The sequence below is a fragment of the Trematomus bernacchii genome, unplaced genomic scaffold (assembly GCF_902827165.1).
Source record: "Trematomus bernacchii unplaced genomic scaffold, fTreBer1.1, whole genome shotgun sequence".
In the NCBI taxonomy this organism is placed as follows: Eukaryota; Metazoa; Chordata; class Actinopteri; order Perciformes; family Nototheniidae; genus Trematomus; species Trematomus bernacchii.
This window is the reverse complement of record NW_022988050.1, coordinates 13,169,137-13,189,578: the sequence shown is the minus strand read 5'-3', so window position 1 is coordinate 13,189,578 and position 20,442 is coordinate 13,169,137. Positions and strand designations below refer to the sequence as shown.

The 20,442-nt window shown below is 40.0% G+C and overlaps 1 protein-coding gene across 22 annotated transcripts in view; it reads right to left on the bottom strand.

The window, feature by feature from the left end:
- Positions 1 to 20,442, bottom strand: part of LOC117473305 (ankyrin-3-like) — a 152,207-nt gene that overhangs the window by 13,392 nt on the left and 118,373 nt on the right. For 12 of the 22 annotated variants that reach the window (XM_034118834.1, XM_034118830.1, XM_034118846.1 and 9 more), the window contains 12 exons: positions 19,276 to 19,382; positions 17,852 to 17,884; positions 16,344 to 16,568; positions 13,094 to 13,248; positions 12,169 to 12,380; positions 11,506 to 11,713; positions 10,963 to 11,059; positions 10,641 to 10,869; positions 10,015 to 10,140; positions 8,715 to 8,837; positions 8,186 to 8,212; positions 7,559 to 7,640 (listed from right to left, as the gene is read on the bottom strand). In XM_034118834.1, the coding sequence (XP_033974725.1) occupies positions 7,559 to 7,640; positions 8,186 to 8,212; positions 8,715 to 8,837; positions 10,015 to 10,140; positions 10,641 to 10,869; positions 10,963 to 11,059; positions 11,506 to 11,713; positions 12,169 to 12,380; positions 13,094 to 13,248; positions 16,344 to 16,568; positions 17,852 to 17,884; positions 19,276 to 19,382 (1,624 nt within the window). The remainder of the gene's footprint in view (positions 1 to 7,558; positions 7,641 to 8,185; positions 8,213 to 8,714; positions 8,838 to 10,014; positions 10,141 to 10,640; positions 10,870 to 10,962; positions 11,060 to 11,505; positions 11,714 to 12,168; positions 12,381 to 13,093; positions 13,249 to 16,343; positions 16,569 to 17,851; positions 17,885 to 19,275; positions 19,383 to 20,442) is intronic. The other 10 variants (XM_034118829.1, XM_034118839.1, XM_034118844.1 and 7 more) reach the window with 3 other exon arrangements.

The following is a 20,442-nucleotide window of genomic DNA, read 5'->3' as shown; positions in this document are numbered from 1 at the left end:
GTCCCCATGTTGCAAGGAGGAATCAACCTCTGAATCCCTAACCCTGTACCTGCCCGCCGAGTAGTAATGCTCACCAATCTGAAAAAACTGGAGCCTCTCCTCCACCATGTCCCTCTTGCTCATGTCAATCGCACCACTGCGTGTCATCTCGAACATTTTCCCTTCATGGAAGGGGAATGGGTTTGGCTCGCTCGTCGGCGTACTATCGTCTGTTGGTGTTCGGGCTGGGGTAGTGTCTGGTGTTGTAGCCTGAGACTGGTCATCCACTGCCAGTCCAAAAGGCTTAGGCTCACCATTGCTTCCCTGTGTCCCTCCCATGTCAACAACTTCTTCGTCTCCACCTTTACTTGGCCAGGGGTCAAAGTCCAGCCCCTTTGTGGCAACAGTCTTAAAAGGAGAGTGAAACTCTTCTTCTAACTTATAACTGAAGTAAGTGTCTGAAAAGCCCTCCTTGTCTGACTTATTTTGTTCCTGACCGTTCACCCCATCCTTACTAACACCATCAGGTGACCCACCATTAGGGGGGGAATCATTTTTGAATGTGTCCTTTTGACATTCCTCTGGGGTTTTCTCCTCTTCAATAACTTCCAGTTTGGTTGGAGGGAAAGAGCGGTCTGTGGACCTAAATGTGTCTGTTGCCCAGACGTCTCTCCGACTGTCTGGAAGGCCAAACAGACGTAAATCTGCCTGCTCACACAGTCCATCATCCTCATCTTGAAGTTCATATCCATCTAGGGAATCTATCTCTGTCGCATCTGTGTCATGAGAAAATTCTGCAGTTGTGGCTATAGAACAGTCTGTGATTGACTGGTCATTTCCATTTTGTTCATAGTCATATTCCTCTCCTTTGCCATTAGAGCCTTTACAACCATTGGAGCCATTTGTCCCATCATTAGGTTCCTTGTTGTTTCCGTTTTTGTCATTTGTTTGGGATATTGAGGCCTTTTCTTTCTCCTTCCTCTTCTCCTCATCCTCAGCACCTTTGAAACTAAGTTTCTTACAAGGAATTGGTTGAAAGATTGACCCATCATCATCTTCCTCTTTATCATTTGATTGACTGTCACAGGACACAGGCGAAGGAGGTTGGATACGTATTATTGGCTCTGTTAGCAAATGCTTGTCATGTTCTTCCTGTAAGTTCACCTCCATCATTTCTGTCTCAGTATCTGAAGAGGCACATGAACCCTTCCTTTCTCCGTCTGACTTTTCTGAAGAAGAGTCCAGAGGAGGAGGGGGAGGGAACTCAATATAAGCAATACCTTTATCTTTTGAGACCTCTTGATGCTCATGCTCTGTCATTCGATCATACTTGCCATTGGCTTCTGTTTCTTGCTGGTTGGAATTATCAACTAATTCCTGCTGGTTATCATTATCTTTTGATTCTTGCTCATTAGCATTTGCAAGGTCTGCTTGGGTGCTGTGAGCACTAGTTTTGCTTTCTTGTAGGGCCTCTTTAAAAGAGAAAACAACTTTGCTTTGGTTATCTTCCTCTGATTCTTCAGATACCTCCATGATAGGACTGGGTTGTCCTAGCATGAATCCCATAAAGCCATCAGGGCTCTTGGTCGTGAGATCATAGCTGACCTCCTCAGAGCTGGGGGTTTCTGGTGTAAGGGGGCTTTTCCCTGAGCTATCTATGAAAGATACCTGTTCTAGTGTATCATCGTCAGGGCTTATGGGGCTGAGGGCCAAATTAGATTTCTGCTTGACTGTGTAAAGTGCCCCCTTGGCTTCCCTCTCTGCCTGCCTTCCGACCTGGACACTGACATAAACAGGTAATGTTTTGATTCCTTTAAAATGATCTTTGGTTGTTGTAGCAGCGGCAGGGGTTATGACTTTCTCCAGTGTGTCTCTAGGGCTTGAAAGGTTATTCGAGTTGGAGTCTCTGGGTGCATTATCTAAAATTTCAAAAGTCCGATTTTCATCGGTTTTTATTGGGGTTGTCACAGGGCTTGTCTGTATTTTACTTTTAGATAATGTAGGTATCTGTGAAGGTTTTGTCTGTTTCTTTGTGAGGTCATTATCCAAAGTAGAAGGCAATCTTACAGGAATTTGGGATTCTGTCTTTTTCCTAAGGTTTTTATTCAGTATTTCTTCTGTGTCTTTTCTTAAAATCTCAGCTATCGCTTCTTTGGAAGCAGACTCAGTTTTTGTGACTTGTTGACACTTTGTAGCATCACCATTTTTCTCTAATAGTTTGGTATTATTATGGACAACAGCTGCCTGGACCTTTTGACTTTTATTGCTTTCTTTAATGTCCCGAGTAACAGCGGAAGATATATCTTTACCTTGAGTAGTTGCTTTTTGACTCTCAGTTTCACACATTTGTCTTTGCAACGGGGGCTCTGCAATATTTTTATTTGGTGACTTGTCTCTTGTTTGTTTTGGGGCTTTAGATGTTGGCGATTTTAAAGCAGCTTTACTGTCTGTGGCAGCACATGTGTCCTTCTCTATATCCATTGCTGGGGTTACTTCTTCTAAAGTTTCAGATACTTTTGAAGTTGTTTCTCCAGTAAAAAATTGATAAACAGGAAGTTTGCTATCCTGTAGTTTCTTTACTGATGGTTTTGGCTGCACCGGGGGAGGGACTTTGGTTGGACTAGACTGAGTTTGTTTCTGAGCTTCAGATTCAAACTTCATCCTCACAGCACTGACTTTGGATGTTGATTTTACATTAGAGGGAGAAGAGGGTTCAGACTCACTGGTTTTTGTTTGTTGTTTAATGTTATCCTCACTGCTATGAGGGAGCTTGCTTTTCTGGGGACTGCTTGGTAAGCTAGAACTTTTATTTTCTGTTGTAGTGGTACGGTCAAACATTTTCCCAACAGAAGGCTCTTTAAGTTTGCTTTTCTTGAAGCCCTCCTCTGCTTTAGGTTTCTGTAGTGTTTTCTCAGGGGTACTGCAAGCTGAGCTAGGCCATGACCTGGGTTCCTTTGGCTCTCGTCTAACAGGCTTTTTCTCAGGGGACTGCAATTCATCATTGAGCTTTTCTGTTTTGTCACGGAAAAACTGTGATACCTCACTAAGTTTTTCTTCAGCTTCCTTTACAGTTTGATCCACCCTATCCTCATAAAGAAGCTTATCCCTGCTCCTGTCATGTTTGTCCTCTGTAAATCGCATCCAAACAGCATGTTTGGGGCTGCCCTGCTCTGTGGAGTAATGAAGCACTGTCACCTTATCAAACTGAGATGGTTCATCCCGCTGCACAAATTGACCCGATATTGGGGACCCATCTTTTGAAGACTTAGAAGCAAACTCTCTTTTTGGGCTTCCATGTGGCTGACTCTCAGTATCACGGCTACAACTCTCCTCAGAAACTTGGTGGCGTTTTTTGTCAGTCACTATTGCTGAATCCTCTGTGTCAGAGTGAGACAGTGATGATGTTTCAAGTTTCTCTGAGTGGAGCATTTTCTCAGCAAACCTATATGACTCGCCTCTGATTTCTGATAGTTCATCATCACAGTATTCTATGGAGTTCTGGCTCAATAGTTTTAGGGCTTTATAAGAATCATCTGCTATCAACTGGGCAGAATTTGGGCGACTGTCCTCCTCCTGTGACACTGGGGTGTTGACGCGAGATGTATCTAGAAAGGAGGGCAGGGATTCTTCAACAGTAAGCTCCTCCTCTTCCTGTTGGGCTTCATAGTCATCCGTTAGTTCCTTAATCCCATGGTCACCTTTGTAGACATAAAGCTCAGGGTGTTTCTTGGTTTCCCTGATAATAACCTCAGTCGGTTCTGCTGTGCTGTGGCCCTTTTCAATATGAACCTCAATTATCCTTTCGACTTTAGGTTTAGATTTAATGTCTCTGTCAAGAAACCTAGGAGTCAGCTCATCACCTTTGACTGAATCCTGACTAGCCTTGTGTTCAAAAAGGCCTGCCAGATCTTTAGATGGGTCCCTACCTGACTGGAATGCTTTCATGATATCTCTAACTGACAAACCTTCTTCTATCATCTCTGCACAATCAGTCAGTTGGGGCTTATGATAGACCATTCTAGTAGTAGTAGTAATATGAGTTTCCTCTTTAAGACACACACTTTTGTTTTCTTCCGGTATTTTCATTTGTAAAGCTTTCATGGAGCTCATTGAAGCTGCATCTGGCTCTAAAGAGGGGAAAGCACATGCAGCTTCCTCAATGAGTATAGGCCCACAAGGATCATCAAGTTGTTCAAAGCCCCTCATATGGACCGCTTCAGTCCTGGTTTCAGTAACAGAGGGAGGAATGGGTAAATCTGTGAATAAAGGCTTTGGTCCTGTACTCTCTGCACTCTGAGGAGCAGAGGGTGTCTTTTCACTCCTTGTCTCAAACCCGCTGTCTGACAGGGGACTCTTATCCTGCTCATGAGAGAGGTCCTCTGGGGACTCCAAGATAGTGTCACTCCCTTGATATGATGACTCAGAAAGTTTACTTAGGTCCTTCTCTGATGGAGACCTGAGCATGCCTGAGACAGGCGGAGGCATTTTGAGTTTGTGCTCTTGTATTGACATTGATGGTTTAAGAACACGTTTCTGTTTTTCTTCCCCTTCCCTTTTTGCCTCCTCCTCGTGCCTACTTTTCAACTCTGCCATTCTTGAAAGAGAGCTGGCGCCAATATCATTTGTTAAATAATCGACTACTTTACTCAACTGTAAGTCTTTGCTTGAAATGGACTGCGGCTTCAGCAGGAGAGTGTTTTCCTCAAAAGGAGGGTAATTGTCTGAGAGGGCACAACTTTGCGCCTCCTCAATTTCATCTTTGGAAAATTCTTCCCATTCATCCTCAGATGCTCTGTCTTTACCTGCATTAACCCTACTCTCAATCTTGATGTCTTTCTGTAATAGCCTACAGACCTTAACTAAGTCTTCTTTAACTTTCTCCACTAGCGTAAATGGCTCCTCATCCTCTAACTTGGTTTCTTTAGGAGTGCCAGTTTGAGATGTTTGAACTGTTTTAGCTGCAGTCTGTGTGTCAATCTGTAGGATAGCCGTCATTCTGATCAGATCCTCTTTCATGTCTGCTACATCTTTTAGTATCTCCTGGTTGGAAGTTCCCGTTGGGTGGATGATGGGCGGCGTGATAAACGGAGGGGATTTAAGTTGGGATTTTATTTTTGATCCAGTAACACAGGAAGACAAAGAGGAAGAAAATGAAGATGAGGCACGGGAAGAATCAGGCAGTGCCATTTTGAGAGACCCTGGCCCTGGTTTGACAGGGGTGTCTGGAATGACTAACGAAAACACTGGTACAGTTAGTGTGTTAGAAGAAACTGCCAAACTGGAGGAGGCGGCTACAGATCTCAAAGAACCATAAGCAGAGCTTGCTGCTGCAGACCTGCGTGAGGTGGACAACGATCTAATAGTGCCATAGCCTGACACAGAACAAGAGTCTATAGCTTCATTTATGGCTGCGCTAACACCAGAGGTTGCTGCTTGGGTGGTGGCCTGTATTCTCTCCTGAAGGCTGCTACTTCTCTCCGAGAGATTGCGAGACGAAGGGGAGGATGGTGTGGAGGAAGAGGATGGATATTTAATAGGAGAGACTGATCCATTCATCGTGGACAATTCTGAGGAAGCTATGGTTGTCTGTCCAGTTGAGGAGAGTGATGAGAGGGAGGTTCTTCCTCCTCTCGATGCAAGTGTTGAATCTACAGAGGTTTTTAACGAGGACAGGCCTGACATGCTTTTAACAGAGGAATCTGTCACAATTGTGGACCCAAGGGCAGTTTTAAAAGGCAAATTAGAATTGTACAAGTTGTAGGATGACTTTGGCGATGCTGGAGCAGTAAGAGAAGCTGATGACCTCTCTGGTACAGAACCATTTGGTATGGTGTGAAGTGGGGAAGTCCTTGATGTGTATGCTGAAGCAAGGTTTTTGATAGATGCTGGGTCTGTGGCAAGTTTACATGGGCTTCCAGAAGACACAAAGCTGGCAGACCCCTGTACAGGGTACTGACCCAGCTGGACAACAGTTTTAATGGGTGAAGGCATAGTCCTGTAAGACCTGATGGGGGATGAGAACACATTGTCATCAACAGGTTTAACTTGAGTAGGTGGTGGTGGTGGTGGAGCTCCCAGGGTAGTTCTGATTGTTGCAGCGCATGCAGGTGAAGGGGAAGAGAGGGGCCAGGAGGTTTTCAATGGAGAAGCAGCTGGTGAGCCTGCCGGGGAATCGGTACAGGTGAGGGAACCCCCCACTCCGACTGGCCTTGTTTGGCCAGGGACGGTAATAGGAGCAGTCGACCATGGTGGGTAATGTCTGGTTGGAAAGACAGGTTTGTGAGGGTAACCAGCAGGCAGTGTTCTTGCAGTTGTGCTCCGCTGCTCAACGGCCGTTTCTTCAGGTGAATTTAGAAATAAAGATAAAGAAGGAATGGAAAAAAATAATAACAAAAATGTGGAGTTGTAAAGGTAACATAAAATGATGTTGGGGAAGGAAAAGGAAGAAAAAATGTGTAAGAAGAAGAGATCAGAGGAGGAATATTTGGTCAGTGACGCAGTCCTGGTATCAAGGAAGGAAAAATTGCAGTTTTATGATGTGCTGATATTTGAGTATTGATTGAAGATGGAGTTATGAAAAGAAACGGTTGTGTTTCCGTGTGAATTCAGGATTAGTACATGACTCAAACAGCGAAAACAACATAATGAATAAACGCAACAAAACACAAACAGCAGCAAAGTAAAATCCCAAAGACAATGGCTTGGACTGACAATTGAGAACATAAAAATGGTAAGACAAATGCACCAGGATCAACATAAACAAAACTTCTCTCTTTGGACTTCTGATGTTCTGAACATCAGCCTATGGGTTCTGGCTCTAATTTCAATCCGCTTCTTAAAGTGCCTTTTATCTGTTTGGTTCAAACGTTGAATGAAAGGTTTTAAAAGACAATTTAGACACAATTGATACAACATAGCCAATGGCTCCAGAAGTTTCAATTTTTCTATAATTATACAACAAAACATATGACAAAATGTGTTTTCCAAGACCTAGGTGTTGGCCCATTTTGTCATGCAAGATTGATAAGAACTGGTGACAAGCACAAAGTGTGAAAAACTGGAAGAGACACCCAAAAGAAAGCCAAACTCAAGACCTCCTATCATGCATGTGTATCCCACAAAAAGCTGCTACATCATCACAAAGCCAAATGAACTCAGAGGGGACAAATGAAGAATAAATACAATTTTACTTTGACTGCCTCTCAAATGCCAACGACATTGTGATGGTAAGTCAAAGAAAATGTTTGATGTTGCTGTATTAGGACTTCTAAAACTCAGCAGTGGAAGTCAACCAAACAAACCCAGAAGAAATACAACTCACAATGTGGGCAAGCACAGCACAAAACCAACTCATTGACTCATGCAAAAAGATGTACCAAGTTGTAAACAGGCATGTGAACAGTGCATGTTATGTGGGATGAGAGATATGCATTTATAACATTAGGTAAGTCACATCGGTCTACAAATCGGTCACGCATTTTACATTTGAATTAGAATTGTTAATAGACGATCTTATCCACGAAAATTGGCATAATTAAATTCATCAAAGGTGTTTGTTAGTAAATATGTCAAAACTCACTCAGTGCAGGCTCGGCCAGATAGCTGTAGCGCTTACGTAAGGCTAGGGATGCAAAGGTATGACGTCGCTCTGGCTTTTCAGTCTGCAACAATAGCAAACAACACAAACACCTATTAGTTTAGGTCACCCTACATTATACGGTGCGGCCAAATGACAAACATTTGGACCTTATCAATGTCAAATTAAAGCTAACCCATTGGTCTGCATTTTTTGGTATTAACATACAAATGTTTAGTACGTATATTCCAACTTAAAAAAATTGTCACTATGCCAAGATAGCCAATTTAGCTTAAGTTAGTCATGATAACCCTACAAACTCTAAATGATAAGTACTTAAAAGTGCAACATTATTTTGGTAACGTTACTAAAGGTTAAAAAGGACAATATAAGTAAACCTAAACTCCAAACGTACTTGTATTACATACTGTAAAGCGGAAGGAATAAGGATTGGACATAACACAAGTCGTTTTACGATATTTCATGCAAACCCTAGCAGCTAAAGGTTGCTTTAAACAAGGAAACTTGTATTGTTCCTTGTAGAAGCGAAAAAGAATAAGGCTATGATGAAGCAGGGCCGCTATAGATCTAGCGCAGAGGACAGCAAATGGTGGGGAGGGTGTGGTTTACCTCGTCCTCGGCATCTGACTCCATTTCCTGGTTCCCAAGATGCATTGCAGAAACAGGGGGAGTAACATAATGGAAAAGCAGGGGAAAAGAAACATCAGGGCGTGAAAAAGGAGTGATTGACAGAAGCTCAGAAGAGAAGCCACTTTAGCAAACTCAGCAAACCAAAACCAAAAAACACAGACTTGACAACACCAAACAAATAAAGTGCCAACACTCAGCAGCAAAAACAGCAAATGAAGTCAAGCCACAAAAAGCCAGCCCGATAATAAAAAAAAAGCCCTTTTTGCACAAAGCGCTCAGCCAAAAGCATGTCATCCAAATCAAAAGATACGTAGGGACAACATGAAACAGCCAATGAAAATAATCCACTGCATAAATAACTGATTTACATAGAGAGAAGCTTTAAACAGATAAAAGACACAGGCGGTGGTTTGGCCTTCATCTATCTGTTTAATGGGGCCAAAGTACCCTAACCACGAGTATGGTCATGGAGGTGAAAACAGAAAATGGTGAGTTCAGGTTACCTTACCTTTTTCACTGCTGGCAGTGTGATGTTCAGGTTGCAAACGGCAGTTTGTGGAAGGCCTTTTATGGTCTTACACTCTTTGAGGAACGTAAGACGACCGCAGGGTTCCTGGCTGGGGTCTCTCACCTGAGGAGAGAACATTGCTTCTTTATGTACCGTGTTCCTATTTTAAAGGTGGCACTGCGGATGTGCTTCAGTGTGTAAACCCTACACCCTAGAACATTCATTCTACCACACAAAAGTGCATACTTTATTTTTAATGTTAAATGTATTTTTTGTGTTTTTTAACAAATACAATTGTGTATGTCAGCAGTTGACAGCAGCATATACAGTGTATTTTGTGATTTTTGTGGTGTATGTACTGTATATTTCTTTTATTTGTGCAGCCAAGTAGGAAACGGAATAAGAAATGTACCTTTGAAGCATATACTACCTGAAGGCTATCCTGTTCATATTGTGAATATCTTACAAACTGTAAGATGTATTCATAAGTTAATACTGTATATACTTATTACAAACTGTGTTATGTATTTTGGTAACTGCAGCACATGTCATACTGTCCATACTGTACACATTCTGCTGAATTCATACCCCTTACTGTTAACCAAAAAACAGGTGTACAATCATTTTGAACTACTGCTTATTGCACTACTGACCGGATGATAAACTGCACTTCATTGTGTCAGGTGTGCAATGACAACTACGGTGAATCTATATACAAAATCTCAATTTGATAAAGTTCCAAAATGCCACACAAAGCACATACCATTTCTGTATTTTCTCTTGTTTTCACATTTTATCTACTGACATGTTTTGCTAAATGAACATTTGTGGAAATATGACTAAAGGAATATATTTGTAAGTAATGTTATACACATTGAAACCTGCTTCTGTAATTTCAATTAGTGGTGTTCTAGTTCACACACAGCAAGAATAGTTTTTACCCAAATGTTGCAAGGGGATTGATTATGGAGAACATGAGGTTAACGCGTCAATCAATGAAGCATTTATCAGGGGCAAAGGGAACTAAGTTACTATACCCTGTGGACCTTTGTTTATTGTATTAAAAGCTAGTGTGAGAAGGAGTAATGTAATGCATCATTAGAGAATGGAGCTAAAACAATCATGGTATTTTATCACCATCAAAGTTGTTTCTGCTCCTGCTTTCTCATTCATTAAGTCTTGTTTCTTGTGACATCTTAGGTATACTTCTTAGTAACTTCAAAAGTTTTTGTCATGTTGATTTATAGGTCTCCCAACTCCAGCCTGAGAAGGTTGCTGGTAAAGAGTGTAAATGCAGTACCTTGACACAGAAGGGCAGACGGTTCTCCTTGAAGGCGTAAAAGTTAAGAACTAACTGCTGACCACCTTTAGTCAGAGGAGCCACGTTTCCATAGCAGTCCACATAAATGGGCCTGCCTTCCAGAACCTGAGAGAGAACATTACAGGTAAGAACATCTTATCATGTGCAAAATAAAAGTGGATCACTCGGTTTCAAAGTAGCCCTAAGTTATAGGACTGTTCTCAGGCCACTTTGACTCTAAGCCTTACACTCCTTTCTGTTGCCTTTATAGCTATGCTAGTTATTTATAATCTTGGAAAAAACAGCTTCACATTTTGTTTTACATGTTTTAAATGGAAACATATTCACAAATGAAACTGTAGCTGTATAAATAACATGAATTTGTAGAACTAAATAATTAATTATGAAGGTATTTGATTAATTGGCAATTGCTTTATATCTGGTGTTTAACCTGACAGAACAAATATCCTAATTTAAGGCATTCAAATACATACAAGAAGTGATAATAACTTGTTCACACAGGGAAAAGCATTTGCATACATTTGAAACTAAATAATTTAGTAATCACTAAAATCATTTTATTAAAGGGTTAAAATAATTTATAATACCATCATTTCTGTATTTACCTCTATGTCCTTGCTCCTGGCCACCTCCTCAAAGTTCTCCTGCTGCTCCAGGGTCTTATCCACCTTGTCGTCTGTCATACAGAAGCACCTCAGTCTGGACTCCATTGGGTCGTTGGTCTTAGCAAACACAACAAACTTGGCCATGTAGGGCACGCAGATGAGTTCCCTGTACAGCTGCATGGCCAAGCCCACCGTCTCTGGGATCTGGTGGCAGTCAGCTAACCAGAACCTGCACGGATGAAAAATAAAATGATTTTAGACACAGATGTTAATACAACAGATGGAAAAGAGTAAAAGTGTGTGCATGTAGTCAGTGTCTCACCTTGCAGAAACATTAGTGGTGAAGGAGACGCAGTCATTGACGAAAGTGAGAGGAGTGGTGCCAGTGATGTCTTCCCACTGTGCAGGGGACGTACCACCTGGAAGATAAATAGAAAGAGTTTGATTCATTTTTCGTCATCATACAGTATATTCTTTTGACAAGCTATTTTCTAGTTAAGTTAAGATGAAACAGTTTTTATGTGATGTGCCGTTGCAGTTCAAAGTAGGAAAGACTGCAAATAAAACAACATGTAAAGAACAAAAGTAATCGATAAGTTGCAAAAAGAAAAGTAGACCATGCAAGAACTATTAACAGGTTTACAGTCAGTGTAAAAAAATAAAATTAAAATAAAGGTCCCCTCCAGAAATTTGTATTAAACTTATATGCATTATTATTGTAAATGTATGTCAAATTTAGTTTTCCTATTTAACAAATTAAATTAGTAAAGACAGGCCACAATATCCCCAAAAAAAAAAAAATCACTCTTCACAAATCAATGGTCCTCACAAAGATAGCCATACAAGTACTGTCACACACACACACCTGTGATGCTGCAGAGAAGGCGGAGACATGGCGTACAGTCTCCTTTGTAGCCGTTGGTAAACCCCTCCCCTGAAAGAGGCGGGACTGGGATTGTCATGGTGATGGGTTTGTGGAACTTCCTTCTTCTGGGCTCCACGGTAACGATGGGGCTGAAGGTTGCCCGGTTACCGAGGATTTTCTTCACAGTGTCGTCGGGTGCCGGCTGGGCCTGGGAGAGAGGGGATTAAGTAATGTGTGTTTAATGTTTGTGTATGTTTGGTTAAAGCTTCTGAGTGAAAGACAAACTGATATAGGTATTTTTTACTTATTTAAGACTAAAATGCCCAGAATTTAAGCTAACTTAAACTATATATAAAACTAAAAAGAGTGATTCAAACTAACAAGGACAATTGACACTGGACTTAGAGAAAAAATTAAAACTAATCCAAAGACTGTTATTTTGTATATATTTATTGTTGTGTTTTATCTTAATGTGTGCATACAGTATGTGTAAATGTGTCTGTTGATTGTATATATAGAGGATATACATATTTATACATATGTATACATATTTGTATTATTGTATTTTGTATTCGGGATTGTTGGAAACGTTATTTCGATCTCTCTGTCTGTACAAACCCACAGAAAAATTGACATTAAAGTTGACTTTGACTTTGAACTCACCTGCAGTCCAACTTTTATCTTCTTGGTTAGCGCCCCCTCAGGGAAGGAAGCTTGAACCAATGGGACGCTGCGGCTGCACAGAGTTCCGCCCTCTGGTCCCATCTGATTGGTCTCCTGCCGGATTCGAGACACAACAGCAAAGTACTGTGGGAAGTCCTTGGTGATGATGCGGCAGATTCTCTTCCTCTCCAGCTCCTCAGGACTGTCCAGCTCTACAGGGAAGCAAAATACACAGTTTACAATATATAACATGTGAAATATAAATCATTTATTTTCCCAACCTACAAAACAGCTCAGTTTAGTACTTCTAGAATCAGACATGAGTCTGAATCTTTATAACCTCCTTAAATAAGGTTGGTCTTGCTTTACATTTGATTGTCAGTCAGCAGGATTAGAGGGAAACTACTTGCCAAAATGTCATGCATCTTGGTGGATGGCATGCATTCTTGGTCTACTCTCTCCAAGTAACTTACTTTAATTACATTGTCTTGTCAATCAATCAATGTTTATTTATATAGCCCAATATCACAAATGTTACATTTGTCTCAGTGCTTGTGATTACATAACTTGCATCCTTTTAAAAACAGTACATAGTAGGTAGGTACAGAGACTCTGGCTAATATTTCAAAAACAAAAACTAATGCTCTCAGAATAATTGACATCGTTCTGTGATGCCATATCATTCTACATAGAGGGACTTAAAAATCACTATATCATTTAATTTGAAAGAATAAAAACAAAACAAAAACTACTTCTCATGTTTTATCATTTTTTAAGACATTACATATCATTTATAAAGACTTTTGAAAGAATGGTTTAGGAAATGTTATTACCAAATCACCTTGAAATAAAAAATACTTGGCTGATTGGCATTATAAGACAAAGTTTTGACAAAAAAAAGAAGAAATCTGAACTTGTGCTTCACCTTCATCCATCCCACTGAGGAGCTGCCTGAGGTCGTCAGTCTTGTAGTCGTACACGTGCTCCTTCCAGCTCTCCCCGTTCTCGCTGCGCAGCAGGATCAGCTCTCTCTCCTGGCCTCGCATCGAGCCAAAATGAGGGATCTCCACAATCACAGGCCTGGTGAGGAGCATGTCATGAAAGCAAGATGTAATTAATCGTATTCAAATGCAATGGCAGGTGATGGGTAAACCAAGAAAGTCGAGGTTAAGTTGCAAAATCAAATCTGAAATACAAATAATGGAGGATACATCATACATAGGGGGGTGATAGTCACTAATGAAAGATGAAATCCATTCAGATTGTTAATTCTACAAGGGAAATATGAACAAGGAACATTAAAGAACGTTGATGTCAGAAACACACTTTACAGGTATGAATGAACTTTGGTTCTGCTGATGACAGAGGATCTTTAAAATGATAGCGGTGGCCGTGCTGCAGTTGAAGGGACACTTGCAGTGTGTGTCATACAGTGTAAGGCATGAATTGATATGAAATAGACGGAGGAGTGAGGTGAGAAAGCTGCACAGCCCTTATTCAAACAAGGCACGATGACAACACAAGAGAGAAGGATGAACGTACTCTAGTTTGAGGACCATTTTTACCCCAGAGTAGAGAGTACAAAAGGACACACAGAGGAACTATAGTTATTGATCATTCCCTTGGCAAAGTCACAAAATTAAGTACTTTTTTCTCAATCAGCGTCTTTCTATGAGTGATAAAGTCCTACATCTAGGTTGTACACAGACGGTGAAAAGGTACCTCACTTGTAAATCTGTAGTCTAGGGAAAAGGTACTCAAATATGTAACTCATATGTATCACAACAGTGTAGTAATACTCAGTTACAAGTACAAGTCATGTGTCAAGTAAAGGTACAAAAGTATTAGCATAAAATATGCTTGCAGTATCAAAGTTAATCAATCACTTGTTCGGAAATCGTGGGAAATTTCAGTCAAGTTTTAACAGACTGCTAGCACTTTTTGACTTTCTAGTTCTGTGCTGTTATTAATTGCTCTAAAACTAGAGTTCACTTGCAGGTTCAATGCCAAGTAGTTATTCATTTAAATGTATCATTTTGTGTTATTACTATATTATATAAGTCTCTGTAAATAAATAACACAAACATTGTGTGGGATGACATACAACTGAACCTAAAAGGTGAAGTAAAGTAACAGCGGTCATGAGAAGCAGGATGATGCTCGGCTTGAGGAGGAAAAGGCTCATGCCCAACAAGTGCAGTCAAGTCCAAACAGCCAATCAAAACTTCTTCTTTCAGGGACGTCATAAGCCCACTGAAAGGTTCTGAAATAAAATATATACAATGGTCTCTGAATGAAAGTGGCTTGAAAATAACCGTCATGGATTTAAAGGGTAGTTTTAGGAAGAATTATAAAATATCAAATGTAAAATCTATATTTTATGTCTCACCCTAAGATGTTATTAAGGCTAATACAAATCATACAAATGACTTTATATGTAATACTACTAACTAATTGTCCTCACTTCAAAAGGTTAATTACGTCATTGATTTCTTCCCAAAAATACATGAAACCATGTAGCAGTAATGTTGTATCCTGACAAATCAATAGAGATGGAAAATAATCATATCCTTCAGCATGAGTCAGCCTGGGTCATGTTGTTTCCTCGGGGGAGGTGGGAGGTACGTAAAGGAGAGGAGAAGGTGGTGGTGGGGGGGGGGGGGTGCTATGTTTGGTTCCTACCCAACAAATCTAGTTCCTCTGGGTCCCAGCTGAAGCACTGGACTAACCAGGCTCTCGCCTTCACTAAGGGCTGGCAGCTTTCTGGGAAGATGTAGTTTACTGCGTCCACAAGATAATGAAAAACACGCGCACCCCAACATATACACACACTTGTAAAGTCAGTAACAGCACACACTGCAGAGTTGTATCGTTAAATTAATTCCTGTTTCTATTGTCCAGCACTCATCAGGGACAACAGCAACAGCAAATGCACACTCACAATAACAGTTTCTGGTTGGTATACACACATGGTGTATCAACATCTAATATTAACACATGTAATTACTTCTGAAGATAATACGCTCCGGTGGAAAAACTATTTAAATTCTGTTAAGCCATTTTCTATTACCAAACAAGGTTACCAAATGGTGAACGAGCAGATTCATATTGAAAGCATTTAATTGTTGAAACACAAGCGACTTTTATCATGAAGTTGTCACAGGACATGCAATGTGTTTTTCAATGAGCTTGACGTTGGCCGCTGTTGTTCATTAAAAATGAGCTTAAAAAACAAGACAGCAAGACGTAATGTGCGGCATTTTTGACAGCTGTTAGAAATTATATTACAAATATTGCAGAAAGTAATGGAAGAATCAAGAGCAGCCACAGTGAGCGGTAAGAGGAAGAGCTATGGACGCGAGGCAGCAAACTTTCATTTTCACATACTTCTTTGTTGAAATGACAACAGTTTATTTTGCTGCCGCAAAGCATCTAAAACCACAAATAGGGTGATGCCTGATTCACTAGGACTGTACGTTTAGGGATTTCAACTTAAAGTAGAAAAAAAAGTAATATTGCAGTGTAGAAAACCTCTGTTGCATTTGTCTATTTAAAAGCATAATCTTTTTACTTTTGTCTTTATTTATTTTTCATAAAATTAGATCCAGCTTTAAAACGAGCTGAAATAGTAACAGATATTTGTGTCTCAAAGCTGCAATCTAATTCAGAACTATCTTTGGACATGCAGACATACACAGTGTGTTGCATTGTATTAACACTGTAATTATGTAAATGAACCAGGAGTGAAAGCATGTTCATTCAGTTGAGACACATCTATCATCTCTGTTGGCTTTGACAAACTTCCTGACATAGGGTGGTAATGTATATAAAACTAAAACATGTGCACTATTCATTTTCTTCCCATGGTCCTTAATTTTCCAGTTTACATCCGTTAGCAATGTTGCCTTTACTTTGCCAAAGTCCGGACTTAATGCTTGAGGGTTATCACACTGCAACAATTACACTTTAACTGCTAATTAAACAGCACGTATTCCACCTAAACATGCACATAGACTCATTCACACTTTAGAAATATAACGCAGATGGCGTGAGATGGCTATGGCAAGAAGCGGAAGGAATAAGATGTCAAGTCACCTAACAAAAGTGCCGTAAAAAAAGCAATTAAGCAAACAGCAACACTATTGGTGAGTTAAAAAAAGAAATGTGAGTCTCACCCGAGGAACTGAGCTCCTGCAGGACCGACTTCAACCAATCGGCTGGCCAGGCCTTCTCCTTCCACCATCGGAGGGGGCGTGGCCAGTTTGTGTCTCTTGACCAGGCGACAGGTGATCCTGGTGGGCGCTGTGCACTTCCTGGGCGGGATGATGATGCGCATGCCGTTGTGACGACTCCCTCTCATGGAGCCACCTCTGGCGTCCACCATGAAGCTGACCAGGAACCTGACAGAGGGAGAGGAAAGGAAGAAAAAGGAGCAGAGGAAGAAGAGTGAGAGGAGACGGTGGAGCAGAGAGTGCAAAGTGAAAGAAAGATGGATACCAGATAGAAGGAAGGATATAGAAAAGGAATGGAATAGAAAGTAATACACATCAATTAAACGTCGGCATTGATGGAGAGGGAAGAGCTTTAGTTGAGGTGAAATCAAGGTAGTGAGACACAAAGTGTAAGTGTGAGCAAAAGAGATAAAGACAGAACAGAAGTGTTTCAGAAGAGTTTTCTGTGTTGGCTATGGCTGCCCTTGAAAAACTTTGCCAAGTAGATGTAACAATATCGCTACATAAAAGTGCTTATTCTTCAGTGAATATTATTACAAGTGGATGAATTACCCATAATGCCAACACAGGAGCCTCCGGTGTAACCTGTGTGTCTTATTCATACAAGGTACAGTAGCCCTGTGTGTAACTCATTGTAGAAGGAAATACCATAACACACACACTGCACACAGATCCACACCATGCAATTTGGTGAACAATATTTCATGTTAGTTATATGTAGGTTTTGAATAAATGATGTGAATATAAATGTAATTTTGCATCCTTTGAAAAGTATGATTCTGACGTCTCAAGTGAATGCATAGATTCTTCAAAATACATGAGGTATCACACATGGTATCTGTAGTTGCAGTGTATTAATCTTGAATTGGACTGTATTACTAATATTTGCTTTCCATGTTTCTCTCATTAAGATCCAGACGCTCAGGAGGTCTATATCAAAAAGCCGAGGGTCTCCTCCTTTCCAAAACAAATGGACATGGTGAGTAAAAGCATTAAAGCAATTTCACGTTAATAATCAGTGTTTGACCAATGCTGTTTGGCTACCGCTTACTTTTGCTCAACTTGTTTCTCCGATAACTTATTATCCAGATGTTCGATGACTAAAATCTGTCGTCCAGTTCAAATATATAAAAAATATTATAAAGAGGAAAAAAAGTTTTAAAAGTATTGTAAAAATGTACCTTAAAATGTGATAACAAATAATTTAACCAGACATTTGAACATGAAAATGTCACATATTATACATTGAAGAGACTCACAAAGATTTCCTCCAAACAAAAGGAATACACACAAGGTCCAAAAATTAGATCTGTTACAACACAGTTCATGTGTGAGGAGAGCAAACGCAGATGTTATGAGTGAACGGAGAGGGGGGGGGCGTGATGTCACCAGGAAGTAACAACAAACAAGGTGGAGGTGACAAAAGAGGGCAACCAATCACAGTCAATCACCTGCTGTCGTACTGCGGGAGCGGAGAGGAAAAACTGCAGGATGGACGACAAAGCAACGCAGGAGTGACAGGTCAACAACAGAGCTTTGTCAGAGGAAACACCACTGAGAAGACCACCACCAAGGAGTCCTTTAAAGAATAGCTCGACATTTTGGGAGATATGCTTATTCGCTTTCTGGCCGAGGGTTCGATGAGAAGTTGAGCCTGTCTTTTATATATTGGTTCACAGTTATCAGCCAGTTAGCTTAGCTTAGCACCAAGTCTGAATTGTAATTTCTCCTCTACATTTTGATATAACAGCTGTGTTCAAAATCACAAACTATACTACTATTGATAATTAGTGTGGTGTAAAATTATGTATGCAATGTGTTCCAATTTCAAAGTACTGTATGTTGATTTGTGTACGCCAGAAATGCCTGGATGTAAAGAAGATTAGCAGGAATTTCTGAGTATGACACATGAATTTACGGGACATATTTAACTTAGACTGTCCAATGGCGGACTGCAGGAAAGCTGGTTTAAATCATTAACCAATAAAATAATAACAAAAGATGACCAGTGAAATAAGGTGCGGTCACGAGGATAAATGCTCACATATACAAAATAATATGCTGTCAAAAACATGTTTAAAACTAAAACCTTTAACAATTTACATTTGCATTGATATAATACTGAAATATATCAATTCTACGGCAGCTCGGAGAAGTATTGCTAAACGTTACTGTCAATAAATAAGACAAATTGCTTGAGTTAAGGTAAGTGTGAAATGAAATTTTCACAGTATTTAGTAGATACTAATTAAGTTTGTATTGATGGGATTTCAAACACAACCCAAGTGTGCTTTAGAGGTGCTGGGTGGATCTTAGAAAGGATCAATGTTTTCCAGGTTTCAAGTATTTTGTGCTAAGCTAAGCTAATTCGCTACTTTCAGTTGCCATTATTCCTTTTCAATTTACTGGACAGACCTGAAGTAAATGTTCTCATTGAACTCTAGTCCAGAAAGCTATGGGCATACTTCCGACAATGTCAAACTTTTGCTTTAAATTTCAGAACCTTCATTTCCGCATTTCTCTGAGTCACAGTGGGATCTGTTGCGGCGAGGCCAAGGATTTACCTGACCTTTAGCATCAGATGAGCACAGTTCAGATTTTAGGGTTTGGTTAAACACAGAGAAAAACTGAAGCCATCAGTTTCTAAGGTTAAATGTATTTGCAGACTGATTGAATACAGTGACTACGGAAATAAGAGAAGTGTCACTTTTGCTAACAGACAGAGGGGGAGAAGAGAAACTGCTGCAGGTAGGAACCATTTTCTCAAGGGAAAAGTAAATGAAAAAAGGAGACAGACAGAGAATATACAGGTGGGAGGAAACACAGACAAGCACATGTCTTGTATCCTTCTTTATCCACTTTAAAACGTGCTTACCCCGAGTGTATTGGCGAGGACACTATGTTGACATTATCATGGGCGTCTGGGTTCCAACTGTATCTCCTCAGAGAGTCGTTATCGCAGTCCTTAGCCACCGCCAGATGCTGTGGAGGAGACAAGGTCATTGCAATGCATTAGTGTGTGTGTATGTGTGTGCATGTGACCGACATTGCATGTGCAGAAGAAGAAATAAATAATAAAACATGTTTGAGAGTTACCTCACAATGTACGATGATGATGAATTCATGCATTTGAATTGCCATGAAGTATACAAACCAAATATGAAAATGTGTTGATAAAGTCTGTTCTCGTTTCCTTAACCTTTAGTTTTATTCTCGAGAGCTAGCTGTGAGCTCTGATATAACATGATGACAAGGCATTTCCTCTCAAGCTTATTTCTAGTTTCACCTCCTCTGGGGAAGGTGGCATCAACACTAGTACCGCTTGCAGGATTTATGGCTGAGTCATAACATTATTTCTATAGTCAGGAGACGGCAGCAGCTGTCGTTATGAAATAGAACATCTGAAGATACTGTATGAGTACCCAAGTAGTCAAAAATACCATCTATACATTTAGTATATTAGTGGGAAAAAAGGAAAACATTACCAGAACAATAGTCTTTTAAATTAAAAAAAATCTACTCCTTTACAGATGGTAAGAACAGAAAACCAGCACCATATGTTTAAAGTAAATGGATGCAATTGGTAAAGAAAACAGGTCTTTAAAAATAATTTTACGGCTAATTAATGCTAAAATGCATTAATAAAGACACAGTTTGCTGACTTAAAAATGTAGTGTTTTATTCCCCAAAAATAGCCATATGTCATAAAACTTCAATGGACACTTATAACTGTTATGAGTGTTAACGTTGGTAATAATTATAAACACCTATATAACTAATGTTAATGAGTTGATGACAAAACATTGGAATTCCTACCACATAAGATGTACAAAATATGACTCTTATTCAATCCCATCATTAATAAGGAAGGAATCCAGTAAGTAGTGTCTCTAATTATTCATCATCAACACATGGATAAAGAAAAGCGGTTCACTTAGTAACAATGATTTACATGCTTTGATGACAAAAATAAATACACCACATATAAAACATGATCAAATGAAAAAGTGTGAATGACATATTCTCACATGCACTTAAACGT